This window comes from Suricata suricatta, chromosome 8 (genome assembly GCF_006229205.1).
Source record: "Suricata suricatta isolate VVHF042 chromosome 8, meerkat_22Aug2017_6uvM2_HiC, whole genome shotgun sequence".
NCBI classification, from domain to species: domain Eukaryota; kingdom Metazoa; phylum Chordata; class Mammalia; order Carnivora; family Herpestidae; genus Suricata; species Suricata suricatta.
Window position 1 is genome coordinate 45,104,657 of NC_043707.1, and position 15,372 is coordinate 45,120,028.

The window sequence follows — 15,372 nt, forward strand, 5'->3', positions numbered from 1 at the left end:
AGGGGCGCCTGGGTGGCTCAGTCGGCTAAGCCTCCGACTTCGGCTCAGGTCAGATCTCACGTTCGTGGGTTCAAGCCCCACGTCAGGCTCTGTGCTGACAGCTAGCTCAGAGCCTGGAGCCTGCTTCAGATTCTGTGTCTCCTTCTCTCTCTGCCCCTCCCCCTCTCATGCTCTGTCTCTACTGTATCAAAAATTAATAAAACATGAAAAAAAATGTTAAAACAGGTACTCAAATACATGTACACACATGTTCACAGCTGTCCTATTCACAACAGCCAAAGGGTGGGAAAATTCCAAATGTCCATCACCAGATGAATGCATGAACAAATTACCTATACAAATAATGGAGTATCGCTTACCCATAAAAAGGAACGAAGCTACAATGTGGATCAGTCTCAAAAACACTATGTCAGTGAAAGAAGCCAGAGACAAAAGGTCTTATACAGAGCATGACTGTGTTCATGTGAGCCATATACCACATAGGTCACAGCATTGATCAGAAGTGATAAGTCCTGGAATACTTGAGTGGCTCAGTCAGTTAAGCGGCTGACTCTTGATTTGGGCTCAGGTCATAAGCCAACGTGAGCCAGCACACACTCTCTCATCCTCTCTCAAAATAAATAAATAAACTTAAAAAAAAAAAAGATAAATCCTTAGAGACAGAAAGCAGACTGGACAGAGTGGGGGTAACTGCTTCATGATACGGAGCTTCCTTTTAAGGTAAAAATGTTTTGAAATTAGAGGTGGTGAATGCACAACACTGTAAATGTATAAAATGCCACCAAATCATTTACTTTAAGATGATTAATTTTATGTTATGCAAAGTTTACCTTGATTGAAGAAATAAATACTTATGGAAGAGCGGCGACTCAAATCAAGGTAGAACCCACCTTATCGGTCTTAGTTTGTGCTGCTATAATAAAATACCATAGACTGAGTGGCTTATAAACAAGAAAAATTTATTTCTCATAATTCTGGGGGCTGAAAGCCCATGATCAGGGTGCCAGGATGTCAGGCTCCGGTGAGAACGCTCCTCCAGATTGCTGACTGCCAACTCCTCCCATGGCAGAAGGAGCAAAAGAGAAAGCAAGCTCTCTCCTATCTTTTCATTAGGGGTTCACCCTCATAACCTAATTCCCAAAGGTCCCACATTCCCCATACCATCACACGGAACGTAAGGATTTCAACATGCAAATTTGGAAGGACACAAACATTCGGTCCACAGCATCACCTGATATCAAGGCTTACATTCATTATTATACATATTAAAACAGCAAGCCATGCTAATCCAAAAGAAATATCCAAAAGGACACAGGAAACCCAGAAACAAACCTATGAAAATATAAAAAAATAGCTTTATAGAAGAAATGACATTAGTAACCTATGGGAAAGGACAGATTCTTCAATACGCAACAGAGGGAAAACTAGACGCCTGTATGGCAAAATCTATACTCAATCCCTACCTCATCAGACACGAAAATCAAAACCAGGTAGGTGAAATCCTTAGATGTAAAAGACGAAACTTTAAAACTGCCCGAATTGAAAATACAGGTCACTATAACTTCAGGATATAAAAGTATTCCCTAAGCAAAATTTAAAAGGCAATACCATAAAGAAAACTATTAACAATTTCAATTACATTAAAATTTTCAACTTCTGTAAAATCAAAGAAACCATAAACAAAGTATAAAAATAAGACATCCATTCCAAGAAGATATGTATAATGCATATACATAATTCACTAAGAATGTATAAATAATTCATACACATAAAAAAAGGAGAAAAATCCAAAAGAAAAACTGGCAAAAAAATAATGTAAACAAGCAACTAAACCCAACCAACCAATGTTTGAAAAAAAGCTCCACCTCACTAGTAATCAGAGAAATAAAAACTAAAATTGGCATCAGATTGGTTTAAAATCTAACAATACCATAATTTATGAAGGTACAGGTTAAGAGTTTAAATTGGTACAATCATTTTAGAGACACTTTAACAAAAAAATTTGCAGTCAATATTAAACTAACTTCACAACTCAGTAGTTATATCACTAAGTTTCTACCTTGGAGAAAAAACACAAGTGCCCAAGAACAAAGGTACAAGAATGTTTCAGCAGCAATACTATGAAATTAACTAAAGAATCTACCAACAGGAAAATATACAAATCATTCGAGGTTTAGTCATAAAATTAAGTGGATAAAATAACTGAACCACATCCCAATTATAAACATACATAAATTGTCAAAAGAAGAATGAGCAAAAAGAACATCGTGTTTAAGAACATACAAAACAATATATATTCTAATCATATATTTATACAGATAGTTTCTATCAATGCATACGTTGTAAAAGTATAAAACCATGTACTTAAGACAATGTCAACCTCAGGCTAGAGGTTTGCCTCAACAAGGGTAATTTTTAGCTAAAAAAGGAAAATGTTAACATTTTAAATAGCATGTACAGTGACAGTAATATTATGTTAAGACTTTTATTTATGTTTATAACTCTTTAAAAAACAATAATGATACAGGAAACTTGTACCAGATATCAAAACATACTATTATAAAGCTATGAAATTAAAACAGTGTGGTGCTTTTGGGAATAACCAGAACGATCCACTGGGGGTTAAAATAAAAAAAGTAAGCACATACTGGGATATACTATCCTTTGTATTAGTAACCCCTGCTGACAAACATTTAAATCATTTAAAAATGTCATGTTACAGCTTCAGGAGATATTCCTGGAACATCTTTCTGTGCAGTGATGTGAAGATTTCCCAAGAATAAGTTGTTAGAAGTACTGAACCAAAGACTATGCACTTTAAATGAGCTAATACTACCAAGTCGTTCTTCATAAAAATTCTATTAATTGAGACTCATAATAAGTAAGTAATATGTAATAATAAGTAAGTGTAATAAGTGCAAGAGGAGCATGCCACCCAATGTTCACTGCACTCGAGGTGTTACCAACCTTGGTAAGCACTCTACTGTTTAGAGAGAAAAATCCAGGTCGTAAAAAGGTAAATGCTTATTAACGGCATCACTGATTAACAGAAAAATTATTCACATTTATTATTATATACATTACATACCAAATAAATATATCCTTGTATCAGATGCCACCTTCCTGCCAAGTAAGTATGGCACATAGAGCTTTACAAATGAACTTACAACATACAGCAACATAGACACAGTTTTAGACACCTACACAATTGTGCCGGACTCAAATGGTTGGCATATTTTTTTTCAGATGCCAGTGTCTCATTCTTGACTGAAAAAAGCTACAGAACATGGCACCTTATTTCCAGATAACATAGTCTATATTCCAGAAGTGCATAAATTAATGACATAAATTCACTAGAAAAAAACAAAGGAGACGAAAGATAAGACAGTAACTTATGTGAACCCTCAAAAAGTGCCAATGACCTAAATGCATGTGCCAGAGGCTCACCTAGTTCACGTGAAAAGGCATCTCACTCCAAAGAGGATAATATGTACTCTAAGAATGTTAAGATTTGAATCTAAGATTTAAATTTTTGAGTAATGTCCAAGTCCAAACTAATCTTCCATAATCCCCAAAATTTAGTAGAATGCTTATTAGCACATAAAAAATACTCAAAAACCCTTGAATAAATGAATGTGACCAGTATCTTTTTGAATAGTAACATCATTATCACTAAGGAGAGGCCAAGAGATCTGCACAGGTAATAGAGGTTGATTTCACAAATGCGTAAATGTCAAAAATGTAAAAGGAAAAACAATATACACATTGTTCTTTGTTGTGTCCAGATTACTTCATATCTTTTTGTTTCTTTAACTCTTTATATAACTTGTCCCTAAAGTTCTTGTTAAGATAATGGGAACTCTTTGAAAAGAGAATGGACACTCTCAATGGCTTCTCTCAGTATTAAGGTTGGAAAATCAAGGAAAATTTTCCATCAAGAGTAATAAGAGCCTTCACAGGTCTGAGGCCTGACTTACTAGGGACTTTTGTTTTCCACAGCATCTATCCTAAAGACCTAGCTAACAAATTAACACATGTCAAAAATGACACCTGAAAATACTTCTGTAAATATACCTATTAACTTCATTCAGGCCAGCATATAAAATGTTAAAAAAAAAAAGTTTAATAAATTATACTTTTCGAACTTATGAGAATCAAGAATGTATAAAACAGCATTTCATTCATTTACACTTTTTAAATTGGTACAAATTTCATTTTATAATATATAAATGAATTATAGTCACATATAAAATGATTTTTAACTTTAATTTTTATATATAAAAATGACACTAATTCCTATTTAAAACACATTTTGTTTTCATAGTATTTGTGATACCTTAAATTACTGCACATTCTTCAGTTCCCTACTTCATGAAATTACTAGCATTTCATATGTATGAGCTGGAAGGAATCTAAAGATTCAATCAATTCCCTCATTTCATAAATAGGCACAGGGAAGTTAAATAGCTTATCTAAATACATTCGAGCAAGTAAGGACGAAGCTGAAACTAGAGTTCCTAAATCTTAACACTGAGCCGAAGGGGTTTTGTTTGTTTTGTTTGTTTATTTTTGACAGCGAGAAAGAGGGAGAGAGAGAACAGAGGGGGCAGAGGCAGAGAGAGAAAGGATCCAAAGCGGGCTCTGTGCTGACAGCAGAGAGCCGTGTGGGGCTTGAATTCATGAATTATGAGATCACAACCTGAGCCAAAGACACAACCGAATGAGCCACCCAGCACCCCAAGCCCAGTGTTCTTTTAAATATACAATGATGCCTTCCTTCTGGACTACATCACATTCCAAGTTAGATCACTGAAATCAATGACCTTTAAAAGGAAATTTTTCTTATAATAAATCCTAAAACCTAATCTGTAAATTCTTCACTACAGCCATGTTCAAAAAGTAAAAAGTTCCAGCAAAGGTCCAATGGCAATCAAAGTCAACTTTTCTGGGGCATCTGGGTGGCTTAGTTGGTTAAGCATCTGACTTCAGCTCAGGTAGTGATCCTATGGCTCATGAGTTTGAGCCCCACGTCAGGCTCTGTGCTGACAGCTCAGAGCCTGAAGCCTGCTTCAAATTCTGTGTCTGTCTCTCTCTGCCTCCTCCCTGCTCCTGCTCTGTCTCAAAAATAACATTTTAAAAAACTTTTTTAATTTATTTTTTAATGTTTATTTATTTTTGAGAGAGAGAGAGAGAGAGAGAGAGAGAGAGAGAGAGGGGCAGAGAGAGAGACAGACACAGAATTTGAAGCAGGCTCCCAGTTCTGAGCTGTCAGCACAGAGCTCGATGCAGGGCTCAAACCCACAAACCGCAAGATCCTGACTTGAGCCCAACTCAGACGCTTAACCAACTGAGCCACCCAGATGTCCCAAAAAATTGTGTTTAATAAATTAATGAATAAATAAATAAACTTTTCTAACAGAATTTGCACAGTCAATGAAAAATAGAAATAGCAAATGATTGTCCTGGCCAATGAATATGTAGTGTCAGCCCAAACCATAATCAAAATTATTTTAGCATTTTCAAACAATAGTAAACAGAACATTTGCCCAGATCATCAGTTCATGTTTACCATGCACTACCAATTTTGAAAACAGGAGTCCCCCTTCTCTGCGGGTGAGAAGTTCCAGGCTCCCTACAAGATGCCTGAAACCACAGATAGTAGCAAGCCCTAGATATACCATTTGTTCATATACATATGTATGTGCTTAATTCATAAATTAGGCACAGTAAGAGATTAACAGAAATAACTCATAACAAAATAGAATAGTGATATACTGTAATGAAAAGCTCTATGAATGTGGTCACCCTCTCTGTCTCAAAATACCTTACTGTGGCTCACTTGCCCTTCTGACGATGATGATGTGCACTGATAAAATGCCTGTGTGATGAAACGTGGTGACCCAGTGTTGGGCCACTACTGACCTTACACGTCAGAGGAAGATCATCTGTCCCCAGGCCAGCGAAATCATGGATGTGGGGGACTACTGTAGATGTTTAGTTTCTGAGGTGCCAACTTTCAGCACGATCACAATTTTATAATATCTATATTTGTAAATATCAAGTTAGTAATACCTAAGTTACAGGTCTGACATGAAAACTGAAGGTTAAATATGTGAAACACCGATCACACACTCTACTGTTTTTGCCCTTTTTTCCTAAAGGAGAAATTCAATGTGCGGGCATGCAGAATACCTTAGGCACATTTATAGGAAGAAGTATGCTGTAGACAGGGTCAACAGGAATTATTCCCTAATTTTTTACATTGCTTTTTATAAAGGGCCTTTATTAAAGACTGTATGCTTCTTATTTTAAGACATCATTCCTCCTACTTTTGCATCTTACTCTTCAATTCTTCCTTGCGCTTTGTTTTATACCTTCTATTGGGAAATTTATCACCTTGCCATGAAACATCATTTATTCAATAGGTATATACTTTTATTAAAGACCAAGTGTATTTCAAGCATTAGAGAGATAAAGATAAATACAAGACAGTCATTTGCCCTCAAGGAGCCCACGCTCTTTTAGCAGAGACAGAGAAGAAGTAAGCAAATGACTATAGATATACAGTCACAGGCATACATGAGAAAGATAAAGTACATGGGAAAAACACTACCTACAGGTAGGTGAGGTAAGGGAATAAACCCATAAGTGGATTTGGGCCATTTCTGCTGTGATGATTAAGTTAATATTAACAAGAACCCTGTAGATCAGAAAACACTATCAGGAAATAAGATTAAATGCAAATCACTTAAAGTAACTGAAGCACAGATTTACCATAAGTGATGCTAATAAAATAAAATCTGGGGCCCCTGGGGGGCTCAGTTGGTTAGGCTCTGACCTCAGCTCAGGTCATGATCTCACAGTCTGTGAGTTCAAGCCCTGCGTTGGGCTCTGTGCTGAGAGTTCAGAGCCTGGAGCCTGCTTCAGATCCTGTCTCTCCCCCTCTCTCTGCCCTCCTGAGCTCATGCTCTCTCTCTCTCTGTCTCTTAATAGTAAATAAAAATGTTAAAAAATTAAAAATAAAGAAGTGAAATAAATAAAATCTAATTTTACACTACATGTTATAGAGTCTACACAACCTATATAAGACAATGTTAATAAATTGGAAGGAATATTCTTAGATTGTGTTTGATCCTTTAAAATAAGGAAATCCAAAAAATATTAATGAGTAAATAAACATTTCATAGCCCTAGAAGACTTTTTATAAAACCCAAGAGAAATTTTGGAAAGGCTATTATAGTTTTTAGAGGAAACAAGTTAATGCTTGAATAAATCGGATTTCCTTAAAACATTTAACTTCAGCCAATAAATACTGTTAACATATTAACAGTCAACTTCTGGAGCACTGTTATCTCCCAGAATTTCCAACACTCACTGACCGACAAGAAAATCAGAATTTCCGCCGTGGCATTCTCCATTTTAACCAAATCATACTAATATTTTATTCATTTTGGAGAAAAAAATGAAAAATATATGGATGTAGGCAGTGATTTTATAATGCTCAACTAATAAAAGCAAGGTCACTGTCAGTGGCTTAGGATAAAAATTAGACTAATATACAAAATGTCATCTGGTGAGCAGCCCCAAAACACAGCCTCTTCCAAATCCCTATCACTACCTATGAAGGATGCAGAAAATGATAAAACCTCAGACTACCAAAGAAATAAGAGCCATCCTATCAGAATTTGGAAGAATTCTTTACTAACTCAGAACCACACCTGGATGTCCAGAATGAAGCCTTACCTCATGCAACAAAAAAATGACCCAACTACTTCCCCACCCCAATTGTAACTGATCTCAGAGACCAAAGGTCTGTCCCAGTGGAAAATGGGTCAGAGTCCTCCACACAGTCAGAGCACTCACTGTTCAACTTGCCTTTCCCCACAGTCTCTTCCCAATTCTTACCTTACTATCTAACTAGTTACATTCAGTCCTAGAGCAAGTCCTGGAAAATGGGAGAAGTGCATGGGAAACAGAATGAAAAACTGATTTCTAAGCGGTTAAGGGACAAGACAACAAGAACCTCAGTAGCTGTCCATGCAAACAACTTAGTCGGATTTTAGGAATTACATAAAAATGCACTCTAGCACCAAAGCAGTGAGAGGACTAAAGATGCTACTATCAAGCAGAATAGAGGAAATTACACTGAGAGCTGCACAAATCAATCACCCAAGTGAAAAGGGTATTCACTCAATAAAAGTAGACATATATATGTGTGTGTGTGTGTGTGTATGTGTGCGTATGTGTGTGTGCATAAATAATATATGTATATTGCTTATACATACATACATACATATACACACACAAATAAATACACACACACATACACACACACACCATAAAGGCATCTACATCGGACTACTGATCAATATCAAGTATATATGGATGTTACTTTAAACAGACTCTGATTAAAGATAAGTGGGAAAAATAACCACCAGCCAAAGGGGGTAAATACATCACAAGGGAAAGTCTAGCAGACTCAGAGAGAAAATGATGTAACTTCCCACAAACAAAAGCATAATGCCCTAAGAACAGGATAAGGGGGGAAAAGGCACAGAAGAGGGATGAGATAAAGGAGGACATTAAAATTAAAATGACAATAGTGAGATTTTAAATCTCTACTCTTGCAATAAAAAGCAAAATCGAGTCAAGCAAAAAATACAAATCATGACATGAAAATCTTAAGAAACTCTCACTAAAGCACACTGCAATCTGGACTAGATAAATTTCAAGTTCAAAAGCAACATGTCATTAGTGACTACCACATTGGCCAGCACAGGTTCAAGAGTGATCATGTCTAGTAAATGTCTCACAGCTAGTGAGAGTAAAACCAAGATGCAACTTTAGGTCCCTTTAACTTCAAAGCCTGTCCTTTCTGTTTGAAGAAACTATTAGAAGTTACCATACCTTCAAGTATTCAACTCATACTAACAAAATCCCAACTAGAGGATAAAAACACACTGGCAATTCAAACAAATATTTAAAAAACAAACCCACAGAGCCCATTTATGCAATGCCGTTATATAAAATAAATGTCAGTTTCAAAAAAATGAAGGTAATAAGTAAAATTTTGGTTAGGTAGGTCTTTTATGTACATAAATTATGAACATGATACTTTAATGTCTATCCAGTGTATATTTATAACAACATTCATGTGTGTTATAACCAATGCCTGCTTTGGTTACCTTGAAATCACAGATGCTAAAACTCATCAATATCAAACTATGCATTTTACATTATTATCATCTGAAAACTATGGATTATCTGTGAACCACTTAATAGAAGGGAGCATACAGGGTTTTTTTCATGAAAATGCTTTATCTTAAATTCTTATATAAGAAGTCCCTGGGTGGTTCAGTCGGTTAAGTGTCCGACTTCAGCTCAGGTCATGATCTCAAGGTTCGTGGGTTTGAGCCCCGCATCAGGCTCTGTGCTGACAGCTCAGAGCCTGGAGCCCGCTTCAGATTCTGTGTCTCCCTCTTTCTCTGCCCCTCCCCCACTCATGCTCTGTTTCTCTCTGTCTCAATAATAAATAAAAACACTTAAAAATTTTTTAAAATTCTTATATAAAACCAATCATATAAGTTAAAGTATGAATTCCATATGGTATGCATGTCTTAGTAATCCATAGCCATGTCACCCAGAAACTGGGAGTCACCCTGGACTCCCTCCTCCTCTTTAGCCCCACATTCAATCGACTATCAAATTCTGTGAAACTTAACACTTTAACATCTCGAGTCAACCACTTTTCTCCACGAACTGCTCTCCTCCATTATCACCAGTGTGGTCCAAGCCAATCTCCTCTGACCTAGACTCTCCTAATTTCACATTTCCTCCTGCTCCTCTCCAATCCAGTGTTTATGGTGCAACCATAGTGATTATTTAAAAAAATTTTTTAATGATTATGGCATTGCCTTGCTTGGATGAAAACCCTTTTCTGACTTCCCACGGTACTCGGGATAAAGACCAAAAACCTTAACTACAGACTCTCCGAGAGCCTGCCCAGGGATTCTGACTCAACAACAACTAGGTGAAATACTGATTCATTAGATTTACTCAACTGGCAGCTTAGTAGAGTGGCATGAAGTAAAGTCATGCCCCTCTAGAGGGAGCAGCTGCCGCCCAGATCCAGCTCAGGGCTGCTATCTGAAAATACAGACCCAGGTGTTGCCATATCCTCCAATATTTTCAAGGGAAACCAGAAATCTAGACTTTCATATGAAATCTCCCGATATGTGAAGGGGGGCAACTAACTCATACTTTCTGAACAACGAGGAGGCCCTCTCTGACCTCTCATGGAGCCTCTTCACCTAGCCCCGCACCACTGCATCTCTACGCCAGCCACACTGAACTTTTCTCAGGTCATCAACGATGCCAGGCTTTGTTCTCAGACTTCTCACACACATTGTGTCCTCGGCTTTCACCACTTTCCCCCACATCTCTAGTTCACTTAGCAATCTACTAGTTCCAAGTCTCGGAGCCATGCACCGCTTCCTCCACGAGGCCTTCCCTATTCCCACTGTCTGTCCAAGACCCCAATCCACAGGATAAATCACACCATCGTGTGCTCTGACAGCACTGAGTACAACTTCATAGCACGCATCATACCTCAAAAATAAGTTTATTTATTTAATGCCCATCATGCCCCTAGATGGGAAGCCCCATTTAAGCAGGGCCTGACACACCCTCTTATACTGTTGGTGGAAATGTAAACTGGTGCGGCCGCTCCAGAAAAGAGTGGAGGTTCCTCAACAAATTAACAATAGAACTCCCCTATGACCCAGCAGTAGCACTTCTGGGAATTTACCCAAGGGATAGAGGAGTGCTGATGTATAGGGGTACATGTACCCCAATGTTAATAGCAGCACTTTCAACAATAGCCAAATCATGTTAACAGCCTAAATGTCCATCAAATGACAAATGGATCAAGAAGATGTGGTTTATAGATACAATTGAATATTACATGTCAATGAAAAAGAATGAAATGTGGCCACTTGTAGCAACGTGGATGGAACTCGAGGGTATTATGCTAAGTGAAATAAGTCAGGCAGAGAAGGACAGATACCATATGTTTTCACTCATATGTGGATCTTGAGAAACTAAACAGAAGACTATGGAGGAGGAGAAGGGGAAAAAATAGTTAAGGAGAGAGAGGGACGCAAACTATAAGAGACTTTCAAATACAGAGAACAAAGTGAGGGTGGATGGGGGTGGGGGAGAGGGGAAAGTGGATGATGGGCATGGGGGAGGGCACTTGTTGGGATGAGCACTGGGTGCTGTATGGAAACCAATTTGACCATAAACTATATTTAAAAAAAGAAAAAGAAAAAATGAACTTCTGGCATCCAAAAGATAATTCTGGAATTTTATAATAAATATACTTACTGTTTAAAAATAAATAAATAAGGGCCTGACACACAGTAGACATGCAATACACATCTGTCACTAACGACTTTGGTTATAAAGCGTTCCTTTTAGACAACAAGACTCTGGTATGCTTTTAAAATATTAATCTGTATCTAACGTTTCAGAAACATGTACAGTATTTAAAGTGGCCTCAAAATTAAAATAACTCAATTAAAACTACAACTTATTGATAATAATTCCCAGTATTTGTTGAGCACGTTCTAAATACTAAGAACTATTTTGAGCACTTTGCATGTACTTTCTCCTTCAATATAACAATCTGTAAAGTAGATGCCAATGCCATCCAGAGGAAGCACCGTAGGCAGAGTATGAAAATTTAGTCAAGATCATACATCTCATCAGTGACAAACTAGGGTATGGACCTATGCAGTCAAGACTCCAGAACTTAACACCTAACTACAGTAGTAAGCTAACTCATTAATAAAGAAAAAGCAATTCAACAAGTACCCCCTTAAATACTGTGAATAAGAAATAATGGCCATGATTTATTTTCCATTACTTATCCATTACAGTAAGGTTCCTCATCCCTCTACCCTGCCCCCTTCTACACATACACGAAATTGAGATAAATATCAATGTATATTTTTCAAAGTAAGAGAGACGTGTTTTTGACCCACACCCACAATACGTATGATTTTAGCACCAACTAATTCTGTTAAAATACGATCTTTCTGAATGATTTTTAAATAAGATAATGTTTCTACATTACCTTGATGTTTTCTGTCTCACATTTTAAACTTGTCATTTGAATGATCTCTGTTTTGAAATGGATTTCATTGCTCAAATTAGAAATCGGTACAGACTGTGCTTTCAGATACGGTAAGCAGCAACAGATAACATACAAAGTAAAGATAAAAATACACTGATATAAACACAGACATATGTACAGAGGTAACACAGGGATCCCTCTTCATCTGAACCCTCACTATGTGAATTCTTGTTTTCCTAAATTCAGGAACTAAATAGACTGCAGTAAATTCTCCCAAGTATCATTTGCTACCTTGGACTCTTACTATCCAAAACTCAGGATCTGGCCCACCCACCCTCCCTTACTATGAGAACCAACCCTCTAATTTCCAAACTCAGGAACCCAAGAATCTGGGATAGCAATACACAAGCACAAGCACTCACAGGTCCTATTAATTTAAGAATTTTTAAGAGATTTAAGTAGGCTTTTTAAAGCATGAATAAAATGGACATATCTATTCTCATTCAAATTTTAAATTTTAACTCAACTGAGAATTCTTCTATGAAAATGTTTTTAAACTAGAATGTTGCCATATACTGTATATTTTTCACCTTCAGGCCACACTTAAAACATAAAGAAAACTGCTCAGTACATGATGGATTACTATAATTACAGAGTTAAATAATGTTTATGCATGCCGTCAAAAAAAATATGAAGCCAGTCCTAACACCCTTTATTTTCAAATATTTATCAGAGCTTCTATAAAAATCATGGGAAATGAGGTTCTCTGGGAAAATAGCACTTTCAATGTTAATTTTTCAGGAACAGATTTCACAGATCATATCAGATTCTTCTCGAAGTCACAAAGAGCAAAGAGCAAAATAAAAGAAACTGATGCAAAAGAGTACAAAAGATGAAAATGATGGCAAAATGTCCAAATTTAGTTACAGAATAATGGCATGAAACAATTTTAGAACTACTCCATAAGGCTCAGCCAAAAGTCCAAAGAATCAGGAAGAAAATAATGAATTATCGAGACTGAGAAAAAGGAAAAACCAGCTGTCATTACAACACTGCGTTATCCCAAGTATTTAACTTGGGCTCACATCTGAATCTCCGCTTCTCCAAAAACCTCATACCTCATAAAAAGTTAAAACTAATGTCAGTTGAAAACAGAACCCAAACACATGGGTTTTTTCACATACTCAGAAATTATTTTAAGAAACAGGGAAAAGAGGGAATTTAACAGGTTAAAAAATGTAGGTATGAGAAAAATAAACTTTCTCCAACTCTTCTTTTGACACAAATCGCATAAATGATTTAAAGAGACAGTCACTAGAGCTCCCATTTTATCTCAAATTGGCTACACTCACCCAAGAGCTCCCCTCAAATTTGGCGATTTGAAAGAATGTGAACCCTTTAACCAATCAAACTGCAATAGTTCCTTGACACACTCCATCTCACACATTATAAGAAATAATTTAGACACATACCTAAATCTTGCTACAGAACACAAAGTGAAATGACTGCAAGATGCAATGATATTTTTAACAGAACTAATTCCATATGGAGCACCAAAACAGGCCCCTGAAAATAATAGAGATCAGGATTATTTTTGTATGCTAAGACACCACAGGTATATTCTGCCCATAGTTGGCCTTCCTAAAAAGCTAAGATTCACTACTAAGCTTTAATGACAAGCTAAATAAGAGCACTTTGGGAGAGCACAAACTCACAGACCAGACCCGGTCAGGATTCAATGGGTCTATTTCACAGGGTGGCACTGTGACTGAATGCAACACATTCTTAATAAATGAAGGCGTAGCATATGTCATCATTTCTTCCGATTAAATTTTCATACCTCCATTCCCAAACGTTCATACGAGACACAACATCTCTGAACACAAATGCTTCTCCTACGCAAAACAAAGGAGCTGGACCAGGCTCTAGGAGCCCTTCCTTCCAGTCTAGGATTCTAGTCTACCAGTTCTGACATAACTACAACTCTAGCGACTCCAGGAAAATTACATTTTACTGGAAAAAAAAATTTTTTTAAGGCCCATTTGATGCAATAAACCATACCGCGCTCTACCCAGTGTTAATATCAGAACTTCTGAAATAAACAAACCTGTGTCTGTGTTCATCAGGTCCATGGATCAGGAAGACTCCAGGGTTTTTAGCCCCTTTGCTGGCATCTACGTGAGGAATTAACACATCTTCCAAACCCAGATCAAAGCGTTTGTGTTTTGAAGAGTCTGGAAGGAAGAAGAATGCCCCAAAACACAGGGTGATGAAGGCACTTAGAATGAGGAGGAGGATAAACTTCTCAGAAAGTCTCAAGGTAGCCCTGTGATGTGGAAAGGAAGGCGGCCCCAGGTTCAGAGGTGGTATCCTTCGTCCAGATAAGGGCAGCAGGGCCGGGGTAGTCATCGTTTACGCTCTTGGGCAGAATATTTTAGAAAGTTCTCATCTTATATCAGATGTACAATACATTGAACAGTCTTCAAAGTCTTGGCAAAAACGGGGAAACTCAATTTTGCTCCTCTTAAAGGACTGTTGTGCTTTTTAATAGGGCACCTCTTTCACGCTCGTCCAATTACATTCAAAAACGTGTGCGGCCCCCACACGATCACTAGTTTGTGTCCTGTGATATTTCCTCTGCCATTTGGCTTTCAGTACCTCCTCGGCTTATCACAAGTCTCCTCTTCATTCCTAACGGTAGACGAGGCAAGCAGCGCTGCAGAAAGGAGGCAAGGTGGGGTCTTCCATTCCTGCACCCCAGCGAGATGCTCCAATGTGATCTCCCGCCCCCAAAAGAAAGCCCGACCAGATCCAAGGAGTTGCAGAAGGTTCACTTAACCACCCCTAATTGCTTCACCTCGCGGGTGGAAAAATAAGGGGCTCCTAGGAAGTCTGCCAACGGGGAGGGAGGTCTCCCGCCTCGCCGGGAAGGCGAAGCCGCGGCGCCGGGCGAGGTCGCGGGGAGGGGGTCTCGCACGCCCGCGCCCCCTGACACCGCCCCCAGGCTCCGGTCTCCGGGGAGAGCTCCGACGCTGCCCCCTCGACGGCCGGCACGAAGGGCATCCGCGCCCCCCAAAAGCCTGCTCCCTCGCAGCCGCCGCCGCCGCTGTTGCTAGCGCACGGGTCCGGCGGGGAGCGGAACTTCCTCCTCGGGCGGCCACTGAGAAGCCCCGGCGTGTGCGGGGGGAGGGGAGGCGCGGCGGCCGCCCCCGCCCGGCTCCTCCTCCCGCTCGCCG

General features: G+C 38.4%; 1 protein-coding gene across 3 annotated transcripts in view; it reads right to left on the reverse strand.

The window, feature by feature from the left end:
- MAN1A2 (mannosidase alpha class 1A member 2) overlaps window positions 1-15,358 on the reverse strand; it is a 164,396-nt gene extending 149,038 nt beyond the window's left edge. For all 3 annotated transcript variants that reach the window (XM_029946784.1, XM_029946781.1, XM_029946783.1), the window contains exon 1: window positions 14,244-15,358. In XM_029946784.1, coding sequence (XP_029802644.1) covers window positions 14,244-14,545 — 302 coding nt within the window. In that variant the 5' untranslated portion in view covers window positions 14,546-15,358. The remainder of the gene's footprint in view (window positions 1-14,243) is intronic.
- Between the last annotated feature and the right edge of the window lie 14 nt (window positions 15,359-15,372).